The following is a 27476-nucleotide window of genomic DNA, read 5'->3' as shown; positions in this document are numbered from 1 at the left end:
CTACGAGCTGTCTGATGAGGAGCAAAGATCGGGGAGAATATTCTAGGCAGAGAGAGGAGCCGGTGCAAAGCCAGAAATGAGCTCTGAGCATTTGATGAACAGAAGGAAAGCCACTGTTTGTGCCCCATCAAGAACAGGTGGAAAAGGGTTAGGCACGGATGGGCCTACAAGGGTCAGATTACTTCTTGTGGGTTTGTTAAGGAAGGGAGCGACTAGGTCTCCTTGTGTATGTCAACTGGTCTTTCCCTTCTCTGGGCCTCATTTTGCCTCATCTGTGAAATGGGGGTAGGCCTGAGGCCCCTCTGCCTCCAGACATTCTCACCATCCCTCAAGACCACCCTAGAAGGCAGGCGCTATTACCATTGGATCAGGAAAGAGGCCCCAAAAGGCTAAACCACTTTCCCAAGGCCACAAGAGTTGTAAGAGCAGCCTCCATATTTGGAGCTGGCGGCCCCAGAGCCTTCGCCCTTAAACTCCACTGCCTATTGCAGCCCCCATAACCACAACAGGTTCTGCAGTGCGGTGGTCGTTACTCGTCTTCAGCGGCAGGCAGAGCCCTCTATGGCCACTTACAAGCGGGGGGTCCTGGATTAGTCGCTTGCGTCCCCTGAGCTCATTTCTTCATCTGTACGGGGTGCGCCCCAACATTAACCTCAACTAACACAACACTTGGCTGACCAGGAGGAATGAGGCCTCACTGCCAAACAACGGCGTGACTTTCCGAGATGGAAAGTGTGTGTGGGGGGGTGGGGCGGGTGTTGAGGGGTTTGGGTGTTTGGGGAAAAGGGACCCGGATCCCTAACGTGTAACATGTGAGGGCTCATAAGTCTTTCCGTTCCTTTCTGGCGTTATTCCCTCCATTCAACCGCGGAGCAACTCTCGATCTCTCCCCCCACCCCCACCCCGTATTTTTTTTCCAGGCTGAAAAGAGGTCGTGGTCCCTTTAAGGCCCGCCCCTCCCTCCCCCAAAACTTCCCAGTGTCTGCTCTCTTTTCGATCCCGGACGGCCGGCCAGGCTCGCCGCCGAGCTGGTAGGGGCTGGGGGCGAGGGGTCGGGGAGGGGTGCAGGGGGATGGGTGGGAGGCGCCGCCCGCCGCCCGCCGCCGGAGCGCAAGGGGTGGGGGAGGGGCGGAGGCCGGGAGCGAGGCGGTGCAGATAACGCGGCCGCCGGGTCGCCCGCCGTGGGCGCGGGCCCGCTGGCGAGCGACCCGGAACGTGTGGCGCCGAGAACGGTTCCGCCGCGTCCCGGCCGCGCGCGACGGCGCGAGGGGCGTACGGGCCGGGCGCGGGGGCGGGGAGGGGAGGGGCCCCTCTCCCCCCTCCCCCCACCGCATTCCTCTGACGTCGGGACCTCGCGACCCCGCCCTTCAGTGGGACCCGCCCCGCCTCGCTTCCCTCGCGCGGATCACGTGTTGAAGGAGCTGCGCCGCCCCTCGGTGCGTTCGGTTTGCCTTTTCGGGTCTTCCCAGTGTGACTGGGAACTGATTTAGGTCCTCATCGGCCCGCTCGCAACTTTCTTATCTTCCCAAACCCGCAGACCCACCAGTCCTGTCTCACTCGCTTAGTGCCACTGACCCCATTTCGAACTTAGTTTCCATGAGGACTCCTGTTTCGGGAACCCTCTTTCACCCACTGGGAATGTTCCGAATCATCTTTGGGGCAGTCGCCCGTACTTCCACGACTCGATCCTCTGCAAGCGCAGCGTCTCCCACCTCCAGCAGTCAGCCCCATAACATTAGAGCCCTTAGGCGGGATCCTGGCTCAGCCTCCGGCCCTGCCCCTAAGTTCTGGCTGTTGGGCGTCGTTGGACCCTAGAGACTCTGAGAAAGGGCATTATCTTCGTGATGTCCCTACCCCGTCTCCACGGAAGGAAGACCCGCCCCCGCCAGACGAGTAGAACACCAGGACTCCCCTTTGCAGAGCGCGAAAGCGCTGTGCCGCGTGCGGGACTTGTCTCTCCCTTACCCACGCGGGACTTCCACGCAGTAAACTTCCCCAGTCTGGTTTCCCCAGACTGTGGCAAGCCAGAGAGGTCAGGGCTGTCGCGTGGAAACCACTGGCCTGAGTGGTCAGGAGTTATCACAGGGCAGGCCTGGGGTCAGGACTGGTATGGACTAGGAACGCTTTTCAGAGCGGAGACTGCTGCACGGACTACTCCTCCGGCAGGAGGGACAGTGGGCAAAGTGTTCCACATGGAAGAACCTGCACGGGCAAAGGTCAAGTGGTGCGTGGAAGGTCCTTCCCTGTGTGCAAACTGAAAGGCACTATTGTTGCTGAATTTAGAGGTGGAGCCGTGAAATGACCCCCGGGAACGTGACAGGGTCCTAAGACAATCAGCACTAGCAAATGGTTTTATACCGAAAGGGTTAAGTTTGGGTTATTGAAATTCCTCCGGCATGTAAAGGCCCGAGGTGGAGAGGAATAAGGTATAGTGGTGGGGACAGAGCTGCACTGGCAGCTGCCCCTCTGTCTAGGTCTAGCCTTCGGGCGCAACCCACAGCATGTTAATAAATACTTGGGGTACTGCAGGCCTTCGCCCGTTTAGAGGGTCGCCCCGCCTCCAGAGACGCCTGAAAGCCTGTTCGCGCCTGCGCTCTCGCTTCCGATCCTTTCCTTGACTGCGCCAAAGAGCGCCTCCCGGCCTGGGGAGGGCTTCGCCTTTTCACCCAATCAAAACCCACCGGTGGTCCTACTGTCTAGTGAGGGGACCCTTTCCACTCTTCATTGACTAATCGAGTAGAGACGAAGAAGACGGGCATCTGCAGTAGCCACTGGAGAGTGGCAAAAGGGAGGGGTTTCCTTTTCTCCTCGCCGAGTGGCGCGGGAAGGTAGTCGCTGTGACTGGAAGACTAAGAAGTTTCGGCTTGAGGGATTAGTGAGGAAGCCAATGAAAGTGGAAAGAAGGCGGCGCTGTTCGGGCGAGTGGGGAGCGCCGTTCCTATCAGGTGCTCCAAAGGAGGCCAGGCCGTGCCAGAAACCCGACCTATCAGATTGGAGTTTATTTTAAGGCGGTGGGATTGGCGAAATGACTGGCAGAAAACACTCGCCTATAAGGAGTGTTCCAGACAAACGAGGGCGGGCCGTCCTGCAGAACGGCGTGGGCTGTATCCAATAGGTGCGCAAGGCGTGCGGAGGCTTCCCCTCCCCCCTTGGCGGGACCAGTGGCTCCCCCTATCGGGTGGGGGCGGCGGGTGACAGGCGTGTCCCTCCCCCAATGAGAGGCGGGGGGAGGCGGGTTCTGCGCCGCCATGTCGCGGAGGCTGCTGCCCCGGGCGGAGAAGCGGCGTCGGCGGTTGGAGCAGAGGCAGCAGCCGGACGAGCAGCGGAGGCGGTCGGGAGCGATGGTGAAGATGGCGGCGGCGGGCGGCGGAGGCGGCGGTGGCCGCTACTACGGCGGCGGCAGTGAGGGAGGCCGAGCCCCTAAGCGGCTCAAGACGGACAACGCTGGCGACCAGCACGGAGGCGGTGGCGGCGGCGGTGGAGGAGCCGGGGCGGCGGGCGGCGGCGGCGGGGTGAGGCTAGGGTCTTAGGCTCCAGGGACGGCCGAGAAGGGAGGGAAAATTTTCCACCTTGAGGGTATTCATTTGGTGGGGGGGCCTCTGCGCACGCGCCCAGGCCCTCGCGCTGTGACGGGGTGGGGGAGGGGCAGGCGTTGGGCAAACGGCGGGGTTTGCGCGAGGACAGACGCTTGCGCGTGCGCGCTACTCTGAGCGGGGGTGTGGGAGGCGGAGGAAGTAGCTCGCGCTGCGGGAGGCGCAGTGCGCAGGCGCCGCGGGCTGGGGTGTGGGGGCCAGGCACGCGGCCGGGCCGTTTTTTTTTCCTTTATCGTTTAATTCACGGCCCTCCTGCGCAAGCGCACTTCTTGTCCTCGGGCCTCGTGGGCGGTTGTGAGGGCGGGGGTGGCACCGCGTGAGCGGGGAATGGGTGGGCGGTGGCCTTTTCCGCGCTTGGGTGGGGAATTCTGCCCGATCTCTGTTTAATCCATATAGTGTCATAGTTTGTCTCAATAGAGAAGTTGATCTTATTTGAGGCTGTTCCCCCAGAACGGAATGTGTCCCCATTTTTGTGGGCAGTGAACACCGGAAGGAAGGCTTGTGGAAGGTCTTTTTAGCCGTTTGGGAATTGAACTAACTTTGGAACGGCCACAAGTTTGCTTACAATTTCCGGGAGTTAACTGGATGCAGTTGGTTTGCTGAACTAAAATGTTCCCTGAGGGTGAGAGTGAACGTTTTTGGTCTCCTAGTCGGAAAGGACCACCATTTGTTCCTCCTGGCTCGGAGCCCATTTCCTCCTCATGAAGTCCTCTCCCGTTCAGCCATTTGCAGGGTTTTCCAGGGTTTCGTGGTGATCGGTAGCTGTGATTTACTAGTGGTTTAATCTGTGCCAGGCCCTGTTGCACACTATTAAAAAAATACCCTAACCAGATCTTTAAGAGTTCTTTCTGTGTGAGTACAGGGTGGTATTAACAATTCTGGACTTGTAAAGATGAAGTAAACTTGTTTAGATCTTGTAGCTAGTGAGCGGGGGAGGGGACAGGATTAGAATTTATGGGCAATGGAACTGCAAACCGCTGAGCTGGTAACCATCATCAGGCGGGTGTGCCTCCTGTGGTTTGTGTGGTTCATTCCTGAAATAGGATCCAATTCTGTCCCTGTTCCACGGGCTTCTGCTTGGTGGCTCTCAGACAGGAGGTTGGGCCCAGAGCCCAGCAGACACTAGAAAGTTACTTTTCTCCTGATTTCGGAAGACTGCTTTGTGTGTGTGTGTGTGTGTGTGTGTGTGTGTGTGTGTGTGTGTGGAAAGATGCTTCTTGCAAGGGAATGATCTTGGTTTTTAGCTGCTGTGGGTTCGAGTTTCTTTTCTTTCTGAAGGACCTTTCTTGTCTTTTTCTTCAGGCTGGCCTAGGCAGTATTTTCCAACACAAATTTTGGTGGGTTATTAAAGACTAGAAGCAGTCAAGACTGCCCTGGCTTTCACAGCTTCTGGGTCACAGGCTGTTTTACCATGACTGGACGTGGGGATGAGTGTGGGGAACAGTAATACTTGGCTGACTGATGTTGGCAACTTGTTTCACTGGGGGGGGTGGGGAAAGGGCAAAGAGACTGTTGGATGCAGCAGGAGTGTTCTGATTCAGATTGCAGCAGGGTGCTGTTTGAGCCCTTCTTGCAAACTGCTGTCGCCTCTCCATCCCAGCCTTTCCCAGGGTTTCCTTGATGGGTGGAAAGAGAAAAGTTCTAGGAGGAATGTAAGGTGTGGGACATGCTTTGTTCTCCATTCTGCCTTCCTCAGAAGCTGCTGCAGGAACCATAGGGATAGTAGCCACCCACTCAGGGCCTGTGCTTAGCTGGCCCCAAACCCTTTTAGGCTGATTGGTTTGTATGGCCATCCTTTGTTGTCTGCCCTGTGTGACACTTAAGTGTCTCATCTGATGAGGTCCCCAACAGCACAGAGGGCAGTGGGCCACCATCTTGTACAGCAGGAAATGAAGTGATGTTGTTTTCCTTTCTCAGGAGAACTACGATGACCCACACAAAACCCCTGCCTCCCCAGTTGTCCACATCAGGGGCCTGATCGACGGAGTGGTGGAAGCTGACCTTGTGGAGGCCTTGCAGGAATTTGGACCCATCAGGTACTCCTATCAGAGCCCCGGGGTTGGACATAAAGAAGTCACCTCCTTAGTGTCCTATGCATTCTTAATTTCTGGTTGGAAGTGAGGTGGCCGGTTTGGCCCAGGGTCCTTTGGCTATGTCCTGGGACTCCTCCACTCTTGGTTTTGGCTGTCATACTTGGGATCAGGTTTTAGCAAGTTCCATGTCTTTGTTGTTGCCTTTTTTTTTCTCCTGCCTGTAGTTTCTAGGCAGCAGTCTCGCATTCAGCGAGTAGTCACTAAGTGTATTTGTCACGCTGTAGGTGCTGGAAATAGAGTAGCAGATGAGATCGTCTTGGGCCCCTCCCAGACAGCTGCCTACCCAGAGTGGTCAGCACTGTGATAGGAAAGTCCAGGAGCCTGTAGAAGGCATGTGACTCAGTCAGGGGAGGAGGGTTCCGGAAGGAAGGCTTCTCAGAGGAGGTGGTACCATCTCTTTTGTCTGTTGTGCCACTTAGGTGCAGGGTGTGGAGGTCAGGAAACCATGATGAAGGTGTAGAGGGGTCAAGAGACAGGAGTCAGTTCACGGAAAGTGGAACGTCTTCCTCTTGCCTGTGTTCTGGGAGGACTGAAACCTGTGTTCTCTCTGCCAGCTATGTGGTAGTAATGCCTAAAAAGAGACAAGCGTTGGTGGAGTTTGAAGATGTGCTGGGGGCCTGCAACGCTGTGAACTACGCAGCCGACAACCAAATCTACATTGCTGGCCACCCAGCTTTCGTCAATTACTCTACCAGCCAGAAGATCTCCCGCCCCGGGGACTCGGACGACTCCCGGAGCGTCAACAGCGTGCTTCTCTTTACCATCCTGAACCCGATCTATTCAATTACCACGGTGCGTGCCAGCAAGCCTTGTTTTAGATGCTTCTGTGAGATCTTCCTTCTTCCCTTCCTGTCCCCTCATCTGAGCCAGATTGACCTGCCAGTGCCCTTTCATCTTGCCCGTGTGCTTTTTATAGGATGTTCTTTATACTATCTGCAATCCTTGTGGCCCCGTCCAGAGAATTGTTATTTTCCGGAAGAATGGCGTCCAGGCCATGGTGGAATATCCTTTGTTGGGGGAGGGGTGTTCTTTGAGGTGGGGGGCTCTTACAAGGCTCCGCAGCGTTCTGTCCTTTCAACCAGTGTGGAACTTCCTGAGTGCCTGCCAGATGCCTTCATGGAGTCCCCAGTCTGATGGGAGAGGTCGTTAATAAACAGTCTGCAATACAGTGTGGAAAGCTCAGGGTCAGAAGTGCGGTAGGGGTAGAAATGGGGTGACGGCAGTGACCAAGAAACCTGACAAGGTGGATCTGTTTCTGTGAGGAGGTAGGAGCTGGTGTTCAGGACAGGTACTGGTTTCTGCCAAGGTCCTCAGGTGGGCGGGAGCTTAGCCTTAGGAGGAAGCAAAAGGCCTGCCGCCTGACGGGGTGAGGGTTCACTGCAGGCGCTGGAAGAAGTCAGTAGGGCGTCTTGCGTAGTGCTCTAAAGCATGAGTCAGGGTGCAGTGGGAAGCTGCTGACAGAGCTCCGAGGCAGGAGCATCCTCTGGTTGATGTTTCAGAGGTTGTCCAGCTTTGGTCAAAGCACGTGGCACAAGTAGGAGAGGACTGGGCTAAAGAAGAAAGTGGCTAAGCCTGGGGTGGTGGCAGAGGGGGCCGGCTGCCACTCTGGGCCGGGAGTGCAGATGACAGGAACTCTGGGCAGTGGCTGCCCACCCACGCAGCCCTCCAGCTCACCTCCATGCAGGCGGCTGGTGACTGGGCAGTGAACTGATCCCAGAGCGCATCTGCAGTATGGTCTTCGGATGCTCTCTTGTCCTCCCTTTCTGGGACGACTTAAAGCCCTGCCCAGAGAGCACCCATCCCACGGTTTTCCTTAACTGTACTCACATTTGATTCTGTGCAGAGTGCCCAGCGGGCCAAAGCCTCGCTCAACGGGGCTGACATTTATTCGGGCTGTTGCACTCTGAAGATCGAATATGCAAAGGTAGGTCTGGGAAATGACTGCCCCTAGTCAAGTTCCAGAGGAGCTGGGGCCTGGCTAATTTCAAGCTGTCTCGTTCTGCAGCCTACACGCTTGAATGTGTTCAAGAACGATCAGGATACTTGGGACTACACAAACCCCAATCTCAGTGGACAAGGTAATCCTGACGGCCACTTTGTTCTAAACACACCCGCCTTGCCTTCACTTGACTAGTGCACTTCATAGACCCGGGCTCAGGGTTATGTAATGCCATTGGGCTCCCTGTGGACATGGGAGGGCCTGGGGGGGCGGTCAGTTCTTGGAAAAGACACCCCAGTGGGAGATGGTGAATGAAGGGGCCTCTGTAGCTTCTAGTTGCTGCTGGGGGCCCTTTGATGTGGCGGAGGGTGTAGAGCCAAGGCAGAGGCTCGGACGGGGTGGGGAGCAGGCCCTCACTGAGCACAGGGCATGGCGATGGCTTATAAACCATAGCGGCTCCCAGGTGGATTCTGCTGCTTCCCTTCTAGGACCCTGCTTAGGGTCACTGACTCCATTCTCACCGGGCCAGGAATGGTCCTCTTGCTCTCCACTACTGAGAGGGTCTGCTGGGGGGGGGGGGGGGGGGGAGAGGGGCGGGGAGCAGCCGGGGGAGGCGGTGAGGGCTCCTGGGCCCTCGGAGCAGAGCCTTTGAGCAAGTTGACCTTGTGGAGGTGAGACACCCCGGATTGGAGCAGGGCGGACACGCCTCACCTCACTTGTAGAGGGGACTCAGCATCTCTGCGGGGGGCCCAAATGGACAACCCCCTTCCTAGAATCTGTCAAGAATGGTCTGCCTTGGATAGGAGGGAGAGGTGGAGGATTGCCTTTGAACACCAGCCGCACCCCCTCAGCGGGACCGTCCATCTCTGTCTTGGTCTGCTACGTCGGACTAGGCCGCGGGCTGAGGGAGGAGGCTGGTCGCTGACCTCTCACAGGCTCTGGGAGGCCAGAGGCCCCCGTTCCCAGGCAGGCCCGTCTTGCTCGCCCTTGCAGCTGGGAAGCAGTGGGCAGGGTGGGCTAGACTCTTCCCCAGGACCCTCACAATGGGCGCTGTGGGCATGGCCGCCCCTCCAGAGATCAGAGGCAAATTGGTGACCGAGTGAATGTACCAGAGCGGGCAATGGCATTACATGACCGCTAACAGAAACATGGCAACCAACCATTTCTTCTCCAAGGAACACAAATAGAAGATGTGCAGACCGGCAGGGGCTAGTGGCAGGGGCCGGCTGTGCATTGGTTTCGATGCCTCTCAGCTTTGGCCGCCCCGAGGCTGGGGGTCAAACACAAGAGCTGATGAGGTGACCTGGAGTGAGGCGGTGCTTCGCCACCCCTCGGGGACCGTACTTCAGCGGCTCTGCCTCTGCACATTGCTCACCAACACACAGGGTAGAAACCACTAGCTCTTCCTGGAGAGAACAGAACATGCAGCCTCCACCACGTCCCCAGAAACAGCCGCAGACTTGAGCTCACTACATCAAGAACACCACACCGTGCTCCAAGGAACAGCTACAAGCACAGAGACAGAGGCAGACAGAGACAAAGAGAGAAAGAGACGCAACATGGCAGCAGACACTGCTTTTTTATTAAACATTAAAAAGCCAAAATCCAAGCAAACTTGAACCCGAGAATGTACACAGAAGTAGGAAACACAGAGAACAGAGCTCTCCCAGCCAGCCAGCGGCGCTCTTTTCGGAGAACGTTTCATAGACTGAAGTAGATTCCATGGGCCTCCAAGACAATAGGATCCTCTCTCCATTCCTCGCCATATGGGTTGGTTTTTGGTTTTTGCTTTTGTTTTTAAGTCCTTTGGTTTGGGGAGGGCCTTTTTTTTTTCTTTTCTGTTTTGATATTTTTATTTTTTCCGCAGTCATCGGCTGCCAACATAATCTGCACCAACCGGAGATCAGAAACCAAAAAAAAAAAAAAAAAACTTAAACCACAACAACAACAAAAAAAAAATCAAAAAAAAAAAAAAAAAAAACCAGATCTAAAACCAGACAGCCAAACAGCTCAGAGGTACACAGTTACCTGCTGGCGGGTAACCGGGCGCGCTCCCAAGGCCAAAAGCGCGGGCATAGTGGGGCCACTGGCACACTTCACAACCAGGAGACACGCACACGGAGCGCTACACAGCCAGAAGCACCGCACCACCGCACTGCAGCACACAATGTGAGGAGGTGACAACATGGAGGGACACTACCCACTTCATACACCTTTATTTTCCACTTTTCTGGTATCTTCTGAGGACAGAACATCTGTGAGCCATTTTTGATTTAATCAAAGCATTGACTTTTAAAAAACAATTCTTAAAAAAAAATTGTAGCGGATGTGTACCGTAACTTGTATTTATGACTGTAAAACCATGTGATGCAGGGTCGCAGTGTATGTTTGATGGGACGCCATCTTTCAGAACTGTGCTAACTCACTGTTGAAGCGTCCAATGGTAAGAGAAAATACAGATTTGTTTTTTGTGACAAATGGACATTGTACTCTGTACTTCTGCTGTAAGTAGCCCTTTTCCATCTTTGTAATGACTGATTGTTGAAAACAAAAACTCAGGCTGGGTGGCAGGAAAGGGCAGTTGGTCTCGAGCCGTGGGGTTTGGAGTCTGCCAGACCTGGGTTCAAATCCCGGCTCAGCCGCTAACTTGCTTTGTGACCTTGGGCCAACACGTCTCTTAACTGCTCAGTTGAAAGTTAAGTGCTCAGGTTCCTTATCTGTAAAACGGGGCTGAAATAGTACCTACCTCATAGGGTTGTTGTGAGGAATTTCAGAAGTGGTGATGTCTGTAAAGCACTTAGCACAGTGTCTGGCGCTGAAGCGTTAAATTCATGTAGCGACTATGAATCGCACCTGGGGTCTGGGGTGGATCTGCGCCATCGTCCGGGTCTGAGAATGTCGATGCCTTGTATACGACTGCTCAACTGAACTGGTTCTTATGTTGCCCTGCTCGTCCTTTCCTATGGTCCCTCTCCTTGGGTCTGATGTGACGGGGAGGGATTCGGGTGGGGGGAGGACCAGAGTTGAGGAAGAAGGGGCCCAGAGAGCTGGGTGGGCCTAGAGCCCCTAGAACCTTGGGACTTCCGGGGCCAGATTTGATCTTCTGTCTGTCCGTCCTGCCCTCCCTTGGTTGTCCGCCTGCTCTTCGCTCCTCTCCCTTCACTGGGAGTTACTTTAGAAATCTGTTGTCGGCCTCCGTGACGTGACAGCTTCCGTAGCATTCTGCAGGCTTCCCAGAGGGCCCCAGAGCTGGGCCTCCCATTTGGGCCCGGGCAGGGGAGAGAGCCCACAGGCAGGCCTCATCCTTCTCAGAGAAAGGAAACCAGCTGCTCCGTATGGGCCGAGGAAGGGAAGTCTGGGCTCCAGCCTTGAGGCTCGGGCTTCATGCCCACCCGGGATCAGGCCACAGGAAGGAGGCCCCAGCAGCTCGGGTGAGGAAGGGAGGGTTTGCCTAAGGCCTGCAGGAACCAAAGGACTTTGAGGTTAGCCCCTAGTCAGGAGGGAAGACCCCTTTTTTCCAAGTTAGGCTCTGACTGTCTTTTCTGTCCACAGGTGACCCTGGCAGCAACCCTAACAAACGCCAGAGACAGCCCCCTCTCCTGGGAGATCACCCCGCAGAATATGGTGAGGGCAGGGGGTTCCCCTCCGTGGACTCCCGTGGCTCATGTGCCCCTGCCCGCCGCCCGCCGCGCAAATTCTCACCCGTCCTCCCTCTCTTTCCTTCCCACCCCCCAGGAGGGCCCCACGGTGGGTACCACAGCCATTACCATGATGAGGGCTACGGGCCCCCCCCACCTCACTACGAAGGGAGAAGGATGGGCCCACCAGTGGGGGGTCACCGCCGGGGCCCAAGTCGCTACGGCCCCCAGTATGGGCACCCCCCACCCCCTCCCCCACCACCCGAGTATGGCCCCCACGCCGACAGCCCTGTGCTCATGGTCTATGGCTTGGATCAATCTAAGATGAACTGTGATCGGGTCTTCAATGTCTTCTGCTTGTATGGCAACGTGGAGAAGGTGAGCTCCTGTGCGGTGCGTCGTTTTCCTCCTAGACCTGGCAGGCCCGAGCCTCATGCTCTTCCCGTGGGAGAGGGAGCCTGGCTAGGGGCGAGCTGGTAAAGAGAGGGAAATCACTTAAGCAGGGGACCAGCTGCAGGCATTTTGTTTGGCCCTCACCGTGTGGGTGTTTGGTTATTTCATGCATTGGGGGTGTTAACCAGAACGTTTTAAGACAAAAGCGCTGATACTTAATACTACAAGGATGTGGTTTATACAACTTCATATGGCTAAAGATCGTCGAGTGAGGATTTTCTCCAGAAAACTTAAGATGATCTGGCAACACCGGGCCTTCCTGCCTTGCCTGTGTGACAGGTGGCCGTTCACCTCTGACCAGGTGGCCTCTTTCCTCTCTGTCAGACCCTTCTGAGTCCTGGAGGCGTCTGAGCCTGCGGCCCCTGGCCTAGCCTTAGCGGCCAAGTGCAGGTTGAGCATTCCCTTGTGTGTCTGGCACTATTAAAAGTGCTTGGCATGTAGTAACTTGCATTGCACTAGAATCCTTAATTAGACAAACAGTGGAATGAAGGCACGGAGGGTGATAACTTGCCCAGGTTCACAGGCTTTTATGTGGGAGCGGGACTCCGAGCCAGAGAACTGGGCTTTAGTGCCTCTGTTACCAGTTTTTACTGTCTTTAATGCTATCACCCACAGAGAGACTTTTTTGTTTTTAATGTATTTTTGAGAGAGCAAGCGCACACCTGAGCAGGGGACGGGGAGGGGCAGAGAAGGGGACGGACAGGAGCCAAGAGAGCCGGATGCTTTATTTTCTTGCCATGCCCCCTGGCTTTTGTTGTGCGTGTTAAGTGGTGCACGTTCCCGGGGTCACGGCCTGAGGTTAGAGAAACACGGTTGAGCTGAGCACTCACTGTGGGTCAGACCCGCTTCTCCGTTCTCTTGAAACATCACTCATGAGCGAGGAGGTGGAAGCCTCGCTCCAGAGCCAGGAGTTCTTGCTTCGAACTCGCTCCGAACGGGTGGCGCAGGGTCCCTGGAGGTCGGGCGATGGCGCTGATCACGGGTGCCGTCCTCCAGGTGAAATTCATGAAAAGCAAGCCGGGGGCCGCCATGGTGGAAATGGCTGACGGCTATGCTGTGGACCGAGCCATCACTCACCTCAATAACAACTTCATGTTCGGGCAGAAGCTGAACGTCTGGTAGGTACTTCGTCTCTTCAGGCGTGGGAATGTCGGCGAGGAACTGTGAAAGAAGGGACGTGGGAAGTGGCTGCTCTGGAAAGGGCCTGGCAGAGGAGCACAGCGAGGCTGGCTGCTTGTCCGGGCAGGAGTGGGGTGTGGTGGGAACACTCCCCAGGGTTCAGCTGAAGCAGTGGGAAAAAGTGTGTGGGCCTCGCCTCTGCTGTGGAGCGATGCCCCCTGGGGCACATGGCGTCTGCAGACTGGAACGAGGCCCCGGTGGAGGGCCTGGGGTCTGACAAAGAGCTCCCCTTCCCCGGTACAGTGTCTCCAAGCAACCAGCCATCATGCCCGGGCAGTCATATGGGCTGGAAGACGGGTCCTGCAGTTACAAAGACTTCAGCGAGTCCAGGAACAATCGGTTCTCTACTCCAGAGCAGGCAGCCAAGAACCGCATCCAGCACCCGAGCAACGTGCTACACTTCTTCAATGCCCCTCTGGAGGTGACCGAGGAGAATTTCTTCGAGGTGGGTGCTGTGGAGTTGGTCCTTCACCACAGCCATCTGAATAGGCTGTTTGTTCTAGCCTTCCAGCAAATCTCTGTGGAGCCCCTGCTCTCTGCCAGGCCCTGGGTTGGGTCCTAGGGTTGCAGCAGGGACCAGGATAGACGGGCTGAGACTGACACCAGACTTAGTTTGCATTTCTCACAAGCTAGGATGGGCGGCTTCTTTGCTGGAAAGGATTTCTCCTCCCCTGGTGATACAGAGCGGTGGTCAGAGTCCAGTCTCAAACATCCACGTTGTCAGGCCCTTCGGGGGTTAGATAACATCAGAGGGGAGGTGCCTGTGAAGGCCTAGTTTGAGGAAACCAGGGCAGTGAGGGGCGGAGGGCTGAATGGCACCGATGGACTTCAGACCTTGTTATGGCCTCAGACGTTGCTGTTCAGTTCAGCAACACAGGTGGCTGGAGACGGGAATTTTAAAAAGCAGGTTCTCCGTTGTTGGCAACGTAACAGTAATAGTTACTACTATGACGATGATAGTTAACTTTAGTAAAAACATAGTAAGAGGAGTGTGTCTAAACATGTTTTGGGTCGTGGGGCCACCTTAGAGTATGTTGTGTGATCAAAGCTTAGAAATGCTCCAGGAAAATTGTAAGTGCTCCCGGTCCCGGGCTGCTTGAATCCTGCGACGCGGTACTCCTGTTTCTGAACGTGTTTTCTATCTCTTGCAGATCTGCGATGAGCTGGGAGTGAAACGGCCATCTTCTGTGAAAGTATTCTCAGGCAAAAGTGAGTAAACGGCCCTTGCCTTTGTTCCCCACCCCTTGGTTGCGCATGGGCGGCCCCCTGCCTCCTGCTCAGGTCGGCCTAAGACCTCTGCGTTGTGACCAGGTGAGCGCAGCTCCTCAGGGCTGCTGGAATGGGAATCCAAGAGCGACGCCCTGGAGACTTTGGGCTTCCTGAATCATTACCAGATGAAAAACCCAAGTGAGTATCTGTGTGTCCTGCACCCGTTCCCTTCGTGGCCCGATGGTAGGCTGGCTTCGGGCCAGAGCCGACCTTCGTGCCACCAAGGTAGGGCCCCCAGAGATCTCTTCACCATTCGTGACACGGGCAGGGGGACCTGGTCGCCAGGAGATTAGACCGATGGTCCCCATGGGAGGACCAGGCCGGCTGTTGGCTGCCACCCACTCTGCCAGCCTGAGACTTACTCAGACTTGTCCTCTTGGGACTGGCGTTCTGTGCGTCAGAAGCTGCCAGTAAACACCCAGTAGTGTCTGTCACGGAGGCTGGCTCAGTACCCAGGAAAGGGGCTATTCTGGCCAGCAGGTAAAAGGAGTCCGCTAAGGGGCTGGGACTAGGATTCTCCATGGAATCGAAGGAAGGAGAGAGGAAAGCGCCTTCAGTATTGGGCTTGTTTTTTAAGTCTGATGTTGGGCAGTGACCAGGTAGATTCCCTGCAGTCAGTCTGCAGAAATGGAGAGATGGGCAGAAAGGGGGGGTTCTGGGTGGTTAGAGCCTCTGGAGAGGGGCCCAGACGAATCTTTCTTTTTTCTGTCTCGCAGATGGTCCGTACCCTTACACCCTGAAGTTGTGTTTCTCCACCGCTCAGCACGCCTCCTAATAGGTGCCTAGGAAGAGCCCCATCTGAGCAGGAAAACATTTCTCCTTCCTTTATGCTGTTTGTTTTGGGTTTTTTTGTTGTTTTTTTGGGTTTTTTGTTTTTGTTTTTTGTTTTTTTTTTTGCAAAAGTTCCTGTATTCCTTTTTTTAAATGCTAGGTTAGTAGGCTTAACCATAATGGAAACGCTGGAAGTCTGGAGGGGGAGGGGAAGGGGAACTGATATCTCCCAAGATTAACCTTCACTTTTTAAAAAATTACTGTACATGTGATTTTTTTTTTTTTTTTCCTGTTCATACATTTGTGCTGCCCGTGTACTCTTGGCACATTTCAATAAAATTGTTTGGAAAATACACTGCGTGCTTACTGGCATTCGAGGGTGTTCCGTATCTCTCCCACCTGGTCCTCTGCTGCCCCAGAGAGAAGCTTGGGGGTCCAGGGCCACAGCCCCAGGAGGCTGCTGGGAGGAGGCGGGTCTGTTGAGGAAACTGGGAGGGCCGGAGGTGGTCTTAATGGTCCCTGCCCAGCCCAATCTAGTTGGGAGAGTCACTTTAAAAGTAAATGTTGCTGAAATTTAAAACGTTGAGAGAGCAAACTACAAGCCTTAATCCTGCCGAGTCACCACGTGTTTTTATAAGGTTGGAAATTAAGACCTCAGATGAAGGTGAAAGTCTCCCCAATCCCTTTAACAATTTTTGGTGATTTATTTTTCCCCTTAAAAGTTCTATCTGGATGGGGGTTTTTGTTTTCAGAGCAGGAGTTGGGGAGGGGCAGAGATGGGGCAGAGGATCAGAAGCGGTCTCTGGTAACAGCAAAGAGCCCGGTTCCGGGCTTGCCACTCGAGCCGTGAGATCATGACCTGAGCCCAAGTCAGACCCTTCATGGACTGAGCTGCCCAGGCGCCCTGAGGGTTTCTTTTAACAAAATGTCCCATGCTGAACAGTGGTGTGTGTCATACCTCACAGCTTCCTCCTCTACCCCTTGCACAGTATCTCCTGGGGACAGGCCCTAATTTACCTGATTCTGAAGGTAAAATCTAATCTTTAGCTTCTGTAAGCATTGCAGTGTGAGGGGTGCTCTCCCAATCCTTGTAGAGGAACCTGTGGGGGGTGGGGCCTGGCAGGCGGTAGGGTGGGAGGAGCCTACTTGAAGGACCTTGACTCACGCTGGAGGGAAGTCTTCCTAGAAGAACAAGTGAAAAGCACAGTTAATTGTGCCTTGTCTGGCACGTGCGCTTGAAAAAGAACCCACGGGCGGTGGGCTGGCTCAGTTGGAAGTGCACGCGACCCAGTCTTAGGTTTGTAAGTTTGAGGCCCACGTTTGGTGTAGAAATTATTTAAAAATAAAATCTTAGCGGGGTGCCTGGGTGGCTCAGTCAGTTAAGCGTCCGGCTTCAGCTCAGGTCATGATCTAGCGGTGCGTGAGTTGGAGCCCCGCATCAGGCTCTATGCTGACAGCTTTCAGAACCTGGAGGCTGCTTTGGATTCTGCGTCTCCCTCTCTGTCCCTCCCCCGTTCACATTCTGTCTCTCTGTTTCTCATAAATGAATAAACATTAAACAAAATAATAAAGTCTTAGCTGGGGCACTTGGGTGGTTCATTTGGTTAAGTGTCCAACTCTTGATTTCAGTTCAGGTCATGATCTCCCAGTTTGTGGGATCGAGTCCCATTTTGGGCTCTGCCCTGACAGCACCAGGCCTGCTTGGGATTCTCTCTTCCTCTTTACCCCTGCCTTGCACGTGCGTGCGCACACACGCACGCACTCTCTCTTTCCCAGAGTAAAAAATATCTTAGGAAAAACCAGTTAGGGAGTTTTCTGTGATTTTGTTTTTTAAGTTTCTTTTGAGACCACAAGAGCTGGGATGGGGGGAGGGACAAGGGATGAGGGAGAGAGAATCCCAAGCAGGCTCCATGCTATCAGCATCGGGCTCGATCCCTTGGATCCTGTGCCAAGATCCAAAGTCTGAGGGGCACCAGGGTGGCTCAGTAGGTTGAGCAGCTGGCTTCGGCTCAGGTCATGATCTCGTGGTTTGTGAATTCAAGCCCCACGTTGGGCTCCAAGTTGGATGCTTAACTGACTTGAACTACCTAGGCGCCCCAGGGATTTACTGTGAAGTTTTTGTTTTGTTTTTGAGAGAGAAAGAGGGCACAAGTGAGTGAGGGGCAGAGAAAGAGAAAGAAGCAGGGCTCACTCAAAGCAGAGCTTGTGTTTACTTGAAGCAGGGCTCATGCTCACCTGATGCAGGGCTTGAAGACTTGAACTCACGAACCATGAGATCATGATCTGAGCTGAAGTCAGATACTTAACTGACTGAGCTGCCGAGGCACCTGCCCCCCCCCCCCCCCCCCCCGCCCCGTGAGGTTTTAAAACAGATTAACATCTGAAGTCACATGGCATTTATGGGCTAAATTGCTTCACCAGGGTGTTGCAGACAGCATCTGGAAAGGAGAAACTACAGTCTCCTTGCAGCCATAAACTTTTTTTATTTCTTTTTAATGTTTATTTTAGAGAGAGAGAGAGACAGAGCATGAGCGGGGAAGGGGCAGAGAGAAAGGGAGACACAGAATTCGAAGCAGGGTCCAGGCTCCCAAGCTGCCAGCACACAGCACAACGCTGGGCTCAAACTCACAAACCGGGAGATCATGACCTGAACCAAATTCGGCTGCTCAACCAGTTGAGCTACCTAGACGCCCCGGTTTTATTTTTAAAGAAATTATTTTAAGAACACGAACTTCAAAGCCACATTAATCCCTCTTTACTCCTAAAGCCCAGATAACCTTGAACTAGCGACTTTCCTTCCCCAAGCTCCGGTTTCCTTTGCATACAGTGAAAAATGGTGCGACCTGTTGTTGGTGTGAGAGCTCAAACAGATTACACAGACAGCCCATTGTTGGCTCGTCTGTTGTCTATCTTTTCATTCCCTTATGTGGGTTATACTCAGTACTAGACAATTTTTTTCTTTTCAGTTAACATGGTACAAGGGCATGATTACAAAGTTGCAGCGCTGCAGTTATTCTGCCATTACGTCCTTGAACATTTCAGCTGTTTCCAATTTTTCCATCAGTATAAGTCAGTCCCCTGATGAATTATCCGGCAGCAACAGGCCAGGTTCCTACTGGGGCAAAGGTCTCATTTCTAAGCTGTAATCGGCGAGCTCAGAAAACTATTTCCGGTTGCCCTTAGTAAAGATGGCGGAAATACTGGCGTCACCGCCAGTCAGGCTGCGGCATCAATGCCCTCGCCAAACATGGTGGCCTCGCGCCCGCCCCCTTGACTTCCTTCTGTCTGGTCACTCCCGACTACAACTCAGTTGCGGAGGTGGCAGAGATGGCGGTTTCTCTCAGGTTCCGAGATCTGCTGATACGGCGTGAGTCACCTCAGCCTCTGGGAGTCCCTAGCTCTGTCGTGCTGTCGTAGCCACCGTAGGGTGGGGAAGCCTGTCCCGGGTCACGGTCTGAGCGCTTTCAACACAGGGGTGCACGTGCTTCCAGCCAAAGAGCTCCCTAATTCTGCAGGCCTGTGTCTTACAATAGGGTGACTGACAGCTTGGTATTCCCAGTCTGGGGTCCCTCCTTCCCATGCTAAAGGGCCCGAAGTAGTGCAGGCACTGGGGCCACTGACAAGTGCACTCCTAATCTTCAAGTTGTTTTTGTTTTTTAAGTTTATTTATTTTGAGAGAAACAGAGAGTGAGTGGGGGTGAGGTGGCACAGCGCGGGGGGGGGGGGGGGGGGGGAGGGCAAGGAGAGAAAGAATCCTAAGCAGGCTCTGCGCTGTGAGCGCAGAGCCCAGTTTGGGGCTCAAACTCACGAATAGTGAGATCATGACCTGAGCCAAAACCAAGAGCCCAAGGCTTAGCCGACTGAGCCACCCAGGCGCCCCTGCCTTGAGGTTTCTTAGGGGCCTGTGTTCCCCAATCTGACATCACTGAGAAGTAATATGTGCCGTCTGCCCTTGATGGCTCTGTGACCCCAATCTGGGGTCATCAAAGTCTCTTCTTTCCTTTGTCTCCCCAGGCCTGATGGCTCCCACTCCTCAGGGTCTCAGCCTTAGCCTTCGCCCCATGAGCTCCAACGCACAAGAAGAGGCCCCCAAAGAAGCGCCAGACCACAGCTATGAGTCCCTTCGAGTGACCGCTGCTCAGAAACACATTCTCCACGTGCAGCTCAACCGGCCTGAGAAGAGAAATGCCATCAACAGGGCCTGCTGGAGGTAGGGCCTGCAGATCACCGAGGGAGGCCTGCCTGCAGGAGGAGGCAGGGGCTGACGGAGTGGGCAGGGGTGGGGCATGGGGGTCAGGTGACCTGAGGGCAGGGGATACGCAGCCCTTCCCTCCTTGCCCCTCCACAGAGAGATGGTGGAGTGCTTCAGCAAGATAGCGCAAGACCCTGACTGCCGGGCTGTGGTGATCTCTGGTGCAGGAAAACTGTTCACTTCAGGTACCGGGTGCTCTCCACCCCCACCCCTGCCACTGCTCCTGGAAATGGAACAATGTTTTGTTTTGTTTTTTTTAATGTTTATTTATTTTTGAGAGAGACATGCACAGGACGCAACTGGGGGAAGGGCAGAGAGAGAGGGAGACACAATCCAAAACAGGCTCCAAGCTGTCGGCACGGAGCTCAACACAGGGTTTGAACCCATGACCCGTGAGATCGTGACCTGAGCCGAAGTTGGATGCTTAACTGACTTAGCCACTCGGGTGCCCCAAACAATGCTTCTTAATTAAGGTTTTAACCAGCTTCTAACTTCCACTTTTATCTTTTTTTTTTCTCTTTAATTTAAAGCATTCAAATCTCAAAGTTAGTCCAACAGAATATGGACAGGATGATGGGCTTTGAAGTCTGATCTTGACCAAGGCCCTTAACCTCTCGGTTGTTGTTTTTTTTCATGTCACTGAAGTGTATTATAATAAGATGCTTTCATATAATTATTTAACACACACGAACTGATTTCCAATTACATGTCTGTTCGAAGTTTTATTGTGCCACGGGACTGTTCTTCAGACAGGATCATTTCCCCTGACCACATTCACTGACTCCTTTGTCATCGCTTTCTGCTTGTGAAGCCCATCCAGTGATCTTTTTTTTTTTAATTTCAGATACTGTAGTTTTCGGTTCTCAAATTTCCATTTGGTTCTTTTTTATATTTCGCCATTTCTCTACTGAAGTTGCGTATCTCGTTATTTGCCGCAAGCATGTTTTTCTTTGCACTGTTGATCATAGTTATAACCACTGTTTTAAAACTCTTTAAAGCTTACCCATTTATTTTGAGAAAGCAAGAGCAAAAGAGAACGAACAGGGGAGGGGCAGAGAGAGAGGGGGAGAGAGAGAATCCCAAGTAGGCTCCGCGTTGTCAGCACAGAGCCCGATGCGGGTCCTCGATCTCATAGACCGTGAGATCATGAGCGGAGCCAAAATCAAGGGTTGGCACTTGGCTGAGCCACCCAGGTGCCTGTTTCCCGATTCCAACATCTGGGTGACTTTGGGGTCAATCCCTGTTCATCGTCTTTTCTCTTGAACAACTGGGTCTCATTCTTCTTTTTGTTTGCATTTGGAATAAGTTTGGATTATACCCTGGATATTGGACTATGGAAGGACGTGGGAAGTTGGATGCTATCCTGGACCCGGCAGAGAGGGTGGAGGTTCCTGTGTTAGCGGCCGAGTTGGAATCAGTTTTTAAATCTCTTGCTGGGCTGCATGCATGGTTCATGGGTCAGGAAGAGATTTGGGCAGAGTTTATCCACAGAATTTGGGGCTCCCCTCTCTGGCTCTCTCTTCTTTTCTGGAATTTCCCCCCACACTTTCCAGCAGCTACGGTCACCCTGGACTCTGTTTTCTGGTTCTTCAAGCACCACTTGCAACCTCGCCGCAGTCTAGAAACTTTAACAACCCCCACCTCACTTGGTGCCAGTCCCTTCTTTTAAGTGCTAACTTCCTAGGGCGCCTGGGTGGCCCCGTCGGTTGAGCGTCCTGACTCTTGGTCTTGAACTCAGGGTCATGAGTTCAAGCCCTGCGTTGGGCTCTGCGCTGGGTGTGAAGCCTGCTTTAAAAAAAAAAAAAAAAAAAGAGGGGTGCCTGGGTGGCTCAGTCAGTTGGGCGTCTGACTTCGGCTCAGGTCATGATCTCGCGGTCCATGAGTTCGAGCCCCGCATCGGGCTCTGGGCTGACAGCTCAGAGCCTGGAACCTGTTTCAGATTCTGTGTCTCCCTCTCTCTCTGACCCTCTCCTGCGCATCCTCTGTCTCTCTCTGTCCCAAAAATAAATAAATGCTAAAAAAAAAAAAATTAAAAAAAAAAAAGAAAGAAAGAAATTAAGTGATGACGTCCTCCGTCCTCCAGAATCTGCCCCATGCTGTCGGGCAGTGGTTTATATCTTGTCCACCCACACCACGCGTGCAGTTGTCATAGGTGGGCAGGTCCGTACCATATTACGCATATATAATATATGTATATACACATATACAGGTCCGTACATATATTATATGTATTATAATATGTATATTATTATGTATATTTTTAAGAACTCGAGGGAGTGAGGGGCAGAGAGAAAGGGAGAGAGAGAGCGCGCGGAGCTGACGAAGGGGCCCGATTTCACGAAACTCAAGATCGTGACCTGAGCCAAAGTCAGACGCTTCACCGACGGAGCCACCCAGGCACTCCGAGTAGTTCGTACCTTAGAGGGGGACACCTGATCCCATGGTCTGGGGTCCTTTACTGCGAGGGGTTGGAAAAGCCAGGGTGTGCGCGTCCCGGTGGTGCAGGGAAGCCAGAAAAGCCACTGAAAGGAGGTGTCCCAAGTGCCAAGCTGGGCTTGCTCTGGGAGTCAGCATGGGTTCTGCGGAGTCGCCCAGGCTTCACAGACGTGGGCGCAGAAGCCAGCAGGTGCCGAAATGGTAACTGTGATGCCATTAGTGGGGTGTGAAGGGCCTCTGGGGCTGTCTCTCGCCTTTAATTGTTGCCATCTCTCCATCAGCTCTCAGGAGGGTGTTACCCCCATTTTGTGCAGGAGAAACCCAAGGCCCAGAGGAGGAAGTGGCCTGGCCAAGGCTGGAGGCGGGGGCGTGATCCTGTCTGTCTTCCGTGTATTCAACATGCACCAAGTTAGCCCTACCCCTCAGCCCCCAATTCTCAGGTCTCACTTATTTCAACCAGCTGTGGAGGCAGTGAAGCCCCAGAGGATTGGGGGTGTAGCCAGATGTGGGAATGGTTTTCCTGGTTTGTCAGATAGCATCGTTCAGAGGCAAAGGAACGAGAAGGATGACCCCCAGGAAGAAAAAAGTGAAGGATGATTCTGCTCAGAATCATCTCCTGGCAAGGCCTCCCTCAGAGAAAAAGCCAGAGTTTGCCCCCTGGCCGGTGAGGCCCCATACCCTCTGCCCCATAAAGCTCTCCAACCTTGGCTCTTCCCACTTTCCCCTTCACTCACTACACTACAGCGATGCTGACCGCCCCCGTGCTCCTCATACAGCCCAGGGGCATTCCTACCACAGGACCTTTGCGCTGGCCCTTCCTGACATTTGGAACTCTCTGATCCCAGCTAGCCCCATAGCTCCCTCCCTCTCCTTCCTCAGATCTTCACTCAAAAGTCACTTTGTCAATGAGAGGGTCCACGACCACCCCATTTAATACTGCAACAGCCCTCACTGCGCGCGCACACACACACACACACACACACACACACACATTCCATTCCACTTCCCTGCTGAAGTTTTCTTTTAGCACTGTCACCACCCGACAAAATGTATTTTCTTATTCGTTTGTCTTCCCCCCACTGAGGGGCAGCTCAGTGAGGGCAGGGACTGTTGTCTATACTGTTTGCTTACTGAACACCTCCTATGCCCTGGGCTCAGTTCAGGCACTGGGGATGCGGGAGTGGGCAAAAAGACAAAACTCCTCCGCTCATAGAGCTCACGTCCTGGAAAAGGAGATGGGCCCTCGAAATAAGCACATAATTCTGTGGTCACAAGAAGGCAGTGTAGGAGATGAGACAGAGAAAATGAGATAGAGGATGACGGGGCTGCTGTTTAGCCCGCGTGGCTGAGGTGGGCTTCTCTGAGGAGATGACTTTCGGGCTGTGGCCTGGACAGAATGATGGGGTCAGTCTTCTTCTTCTTCTTCTTCTTCTTTTTTTTTTTTTAAAGTGTATCTATTTATTTAGAGAGATAGAGAGCAGAGGAGGGACAGAGAGAGAGAGGGAGAGAGAGAATCCCAAGCAGGCTCTGCACAGTCAGTGTGGAGCCTGACACGGGGCTCGAATTCAACGAGCCACACGAGATCGTGCCCTGAGCTGAAACCAAGAGTCACATGCTTCACCGACGGAGCCACCCAGGCGGCCCTGGAATGGTTGGAGGCCTCTGTGCCCAAAGGAATGGGCTAGGGACAGTGTTCAGGAGGGCTGGTAAGGTCCCGGCACATACCTTGTATTTTCTTCTAAGTAAGTGGGGTGGGAGGGATGAAAAGGCCCCCCTGACATGCTCACAAGTTCTCTTGGCTGTGTGTGGGAAATGGTCGGGGCAGGGAACAGGGAGCCCAGGAGAAAGTATTTTAGCCAGAGTAGAGGTCATGGAGAAGGATTAGTGGAACAAAGGTTAGACTTGGGATCGTCTTGCAGTTGGAGCCACGAAAACTTGCTCTCTCTCTCGAGTCTTCTCTCTGAGGGACCATTCCCACCACTGACTCCTGCCAAAAGCCTGTCTCCTGTGCCATCTGGCATAATGGTGACAAGCATGACCTCTGGAGCCAGTGCATGGTCCCGGGCTTACAATTCCAGTGCCATTACTCACAAGCCAGTGTGACCTTGGGCAAGTGACTTTAATGTCCGGTGCCTCAGTTTACTCCCAGTAAAACTGGCGATGGTAATAGCCACCTCATAGGGTCGTTGTGAGGATAAAGTGAGTAACGGCCCTATCAATGTCAGCGTTTATGTATTTCACACCCCATATGCGATCCCTGGCAAAGCCATGTGTGAGCGGCTTTCTCGAAACACTGGCGGTGGTTTGGGGGTTCAAATCTGCCAAGTCTGAGTCCTGACCGCTAATTGGGGCAGTGGATGGGGAGGGAGGGTGCCTGGGGGGGGGGGGCGGGGGACTACGTGAGCCTCCTCGTGCCTCCCCACCAGGCATCGACCTCATGGACATAGCTTCGGATATCCTCCAGCCCCAAGGAGATGATGTGGCCCGCATCAGCTGGCAGCTCCGTAACCTCATCAGCAGATGCCAAGAGAGCTTCAATGTCATCGAGAAGGTGCAGGGGCAGGCAGGGCACCACCCCCAGCCCCGTCCACCTCTTCCAGGCCAGCCCTGACCACCACCCCCGTCCGTTCCCTTGCAGTGCCCTAAACCGGTGATCGCCGCCATCCACGGGGCCTGTGTTGGTGCGGGTGAGTACGCAGACACCCGCCATGCATCCGGGCACCCACGCTGGCCGGGCGCCTATTGGCTGCCGCCCTTCCGCCTCGGCCACTGACCGCCAGCCTCAGATCAGTTGCTAGCTCAACTCGGTCCAGGGGTGCGACCCCACCACCTGGGAGGAGGGGTTGGTTCCTGTGGTTGCTTAATGCCCCTGGCCTCCACCTTGCAGGCGTGGACCTCGTCACTGCTTGTGACATCCGGTACTGTGCCCAGGATGCTTTCTTCCAGGTGAAGGTGAGCCATCCTCCCCGAGCTTCTGTGTCCTCGGATCTGGCATAGAGCTGGGCAGTGAGTGGCTGGGTGGGGGCAGAGCAGTGACAGGGGAGGCTAAGGGAGCGGGGGAGAGGGAGGGAGAGAAGGGAGGGCTTCACGGAAGAGTCAAGCAGAATTGCACCTTAAAAAGTAACACTTTGACCATGAAGGAAGTCAAGGGGAGGCCATGCAGTCTACGTGGGGTTAGGAGTGAGTAAAGGTACGGGGGTGGAGATGCGGCTGGGGTTGCTGCTGGGATCAGTCCTGGAGAGGACGCAGACAGGATGGAACCTGCAGAGGCAGGAAGGGGGTCAGATGGGCAGAGTTTGAGGGCTTCCCTCTGGAGATAGACGTGGCCGACCCTAAGAAGTTGGGAGGGCAGAGGAATTGGGAAGTGGGCTGTATTCTAGGCTGAAAGAAGTTACCTGGGTGAAAGCATGTGGATGGCAATGAAATGGGGGGGGGGGGGGGGGTGGCAGTCTCTGAGGTGGGTGTGGAATGTGCCTCTACAGTAAATACGGGATTTCACTGGCACTGAGGTTACACGGTGGGGGGCAGTATCGGGCACAAACCAAGCTCTGATACGATGGCCCGCCCCAGGAGGTGGACATAGGTTTGGCAGCTGATGTGGGAACGCTGCAGCGACTGCCCAAAGTCATCGGAAACCAGAGGTGAGCGGAGCAGCCGAGGGAGGGGACCCCGGGCATCTCCCGGGCCCAGGATGAGGGCCGTCCCCTGATAGGCTTTCCCCGCTTTCTTGCAGCCTGGTCAACGAACTGGCCTTCACTTCCCGCAAGATGATGGCTGATGAGGCCCTGGGCAGTGGTCTGGTCAGGTAGGGGCCGAGGCCTGGGCTGGTTGAAGGCTCGGGCGCAACCTGGGCAGGGCTCTTTGGGTCCCCGTGTATCTTCACAGATTCCACTCTCTGGGTGGTCAGTTCTTTATTCTGGGGTCCAGTGCCCTGCTCTGATTGGTCTCTCTCACTGGGCGGTTTTCCGCTTTCCACTGTGGTTGGCCGATTCTTCATCCGTGGGAACCTTCCCAGAACCCCCACACCCCATTACGGATTCCCTTCATCCGCAGCCGGGTGTTCCCAAACAAGGAGGACATGCTTGAGGCAGCCTTCACCCTGGCGGAAGAGATTTCCACCAAGAGCCCTGTGGCAGTGCAGAGCACCAAAGTCAACCTGATCTACTCCCGCAACCATTCCGTGGCCGAGAGTCTCAACTACATGGTAAGGCTCTCCGTCCAGCCAATCACAGCCCCTCTCCAGTCCCAGAGCGACCAATCAGGGCCCCTGCAAGCAGACTTCTGCAGGCCTTGCCCTCCGATTGGTGCGCTGTCTCTTCCCTGTTTTTCATTGGCCCAACTCCATTCCCTGCCCTTGCCATTATGCTCCACCCTCTTCATCCAGGCCACCTGGAACATGAGCATGCTGCAAACCCAGGACATCGTTAAGTCTGTCCAGGCTACACTGGAGAAGAAGGACCTGAAGAGCGTGAACTTCTCCAAGCTCTGAGAGCCCCCAAGGGCCAGGCCTTGCCCCTTGTCCCACCTCATGCCATTTCCTCATCCACAGAGAAGGAGGATTAGTGAGGATCGTCGCCTCCGTGCCTTCATGCCTGATCTCCCAATTTATAGCTGGGACACTGATTTCCTCATGCCCAGGGCCTTATCTTCACCCAAACAATAAAGCTACCTAAGGAACCCGGTGTCTTTATTGCAAAGAGAGGAGAGGCAGCAAGGAGCCAAGATGCGCCTGCGCCCACGGCCCTCAGCGGTGCTGAATGTTGGGGACAGAGATTTGGCCAATGGGAATGGGAGCCACGCAGGCGATGCCCATTTAGAGCTGGCAGTGGGCAGCCCAGGGCCAATAGAAAGTCTGGCAGGGGCGGGGCAAGCAAAAGTCAGGGTCTTCTGCAGGCCTAAGGGCTACGGCTGGTCTCCCTGCCTGCTCCAGGCTCCAGAGCTCCGTTCACCCTGCCTGGCACCCACTCACTACATAGCCTAATGGGATGCGACGCTAGAGTCTGGCTAGAGTTCTGCTGACACCCAGTCTCGGGCCAACTGCCTCATTTCTTTAAGCCTCAGGTTTTCATGTCCGTAGATAAGCCCAACCTCCTGGGTTTATGTTCAGAACGAGTGCAAGAGGCCAAGGATTAATTTAATGCCTTCTATATGCCAAGTCCTGTTCTGAGCATTTATTCCCAGAGTGACTCCTTTCAAGGCTTCTATGAGGTCGATACTACTAATATCCCCATTGTACAGTTGGGCAAATCGGGAAGTTGAGGTTCAGGCCAAACTAATGCAAGACCAAACAGCCAGGAAGTGGCCAAGGCAAGATCTGAACCCAGCACCCCTGGCTCCAGAAGTCGTGATCTATGCAGTCCAGGGCCCCCCGGGTGGCTCATTCGGTTGGGCAGCCGACTTCAGCTCTCGTGGTTTGTGAGTTCGAGCCCCCGCGCCCGGCTCTGTGCTGACAGCCCGGAGCCTGCCTGGGATCTGTGTCTCCCTTTCTCTGTGCCCCTCCCCCTGCTCGTGCTCTGTCTGTCAAAAATGAGTAAATGCTAAGCAATTTTTTAATTAATTATTTAATTAATTAAAAACGATACAGTGCAGTGCGCATGGGTCCGGCATGCAGTGGGCATGCAAATGCCTTCCGCAGTTCCTAAGAGTGTCCAGGGCGTCCAGCTCCTCCCTGCTTTCACCCACTCCCATTGCCCATCTGTCACAGGTCGCGCCTGCAGCCTTGCCCTGCCCAACCCTCCTGGACTCACCCTCCCTCTGCTAACAAAGGTCTGGGCAGGCTTTTATGGGCTCTGATAAGGCCCTGTCGGGGCTGAAGTTCACTACACTTCCTCTTTGCGGAAGGGCCTGAAGGAG

The 27476-nt window shown here is 54.3% G+C and overlaps 2 protein-coding genes across 6 annotated transcripts; both read left to right on the top strand.

The window, feature by feature from the left end:
* The first annotated feature begins 961 nt into the window (after nt 1–961).
* Nucleotides 962–15288, top strand: HNRNPL (heterogeneous nuclear ribonucleoprotein L). 5 transcript variants are annotated; one of them, XM_047835783.1, is made up of 13 exons: nt 962–1031; nt 5511–5629; nt 6241–6478; nt 6603–6688; nt 7514–7610; nt 7692–7764; nt 11178–11249; nt 11361–11641; nt 12713–12834; nt 13139–13340; nt 14047–14104; nt 14207–14302; nt 14881–15288. In XM_047835783.1, exons 3-13 carry the CDS (start codon nt 6254–6256, stop codon nt 14937–14939), a joined length of 1371 nt encoding a protein of 456 aa, XP_047691739.1. In that variant the 5' UTR covers nt 962–1031; nt 5511–5629; nt 6241–6253; the 3' UTR covers nt 14940–15288. The 5 variants fall into 5 exon arrangements, with proteins under 5 accessions (XP_047691739.1, XP_047691736.1, XP_047691737.1 ...); XM_047835781.1 differs by lacking the exon at nt 962–1031 and adding an exon at nt 3232–3512; XM_047835782.1 differs by lacking the exon at nt 962–1031 and adding an exon at nt 3234–3344.
* A 2897-nt stretch (nt 15289–18185) lies between these two features.
* Nucleotides 18186–26300, top strand: ECH1 (enoyl-CoA hydratase 1). Its single transcript, XM_047836659.1, has 10 exons — nt 18186–18302; nt 18950–19145; nt 19284–19372; nt 24050–24174; nt 24262–24310; nt 24511–24575; nt 25194–25264; nt 25357–25428; nt 25677–25827; nt 26008–26300. Exons 1-10 carry the CDS (start codon nt 18263–18265, stop codon nt 26110–26112), a joined length of 963 nt encoding a protein of 320 aa, XP_047692615.1. The 5' UTR covers nt 18186–18262; the 3' UTR covers nt 26113–26300.
* The last annotated feature ends 1176 nt before the right edge of the window (nt 26301–27476 follow it).

The sequence above is a fragment of the Prionailurus viverrinus genome, chromosome E2 (genome assembly GCF_022837055.1).
Source record: "Prionailurus viverrinus isolate Anna chromosome E2, UM_Priviv_1.0, whole genome shotgun sequence".
NCBI lineage: Eukaryota > Metazoa > Chordata > Mammalia > Carnivora > Felidae > Prionailurus > Prionailurus viverrinus.
The sequence above is the reverse complement of the archived record's forward strand: the minus strand, read 5'-3'. Positions and strand labels throughout refer to the sequence as shown.

Excerpts from the sequence above, each read along its gene's own strand:
- HNRNPL (XM_047835780.1), top strand. The coding sequence starts at position 3,249 with ATGTCGCGGAGGCTGCTGCCCCGGGCGGAGAAGCGGCGTCGGCGGTTG. Across the intron at positions 6,479-6,602 it reads CGATCTATTCAATTACCACG|GATGTTCTTTATACTATCTG; the intron begins GTGCGTGCCAGC and ends TGCTTTTTATAG. Across the intron at positions 6,689-7,513 it reads GGCGTCCAGGCCATGGTGGA|ATTTGATTCTGTGCAGAGTG; the intron begins ATATCCTTTGTT and ends AACTGTACTCAC.
- ECH1 (XM_047836659.1), top strand. The coding sequence starts at position 18,263 with ATGGCGGTTTCTCTCAGGTTCCGAGATCTGCTGATACGGC. Across the intron at positions 19,146-19,283 it reads ATCAACAGGGCCTGCTGGAG|AGAGATGGTGGAGTGCTTCA; the intron begins GTAGGGCCTGCA and ends GCCCCTCCACAG. Across the intron at positions 25,828-26,007 it reads CCGAGAGTCTCAACTACATG|GCCACCTGGAACATGAGCAT; the intron begins GTAAGGCTCTCC and ends CTCTTCATCCAG.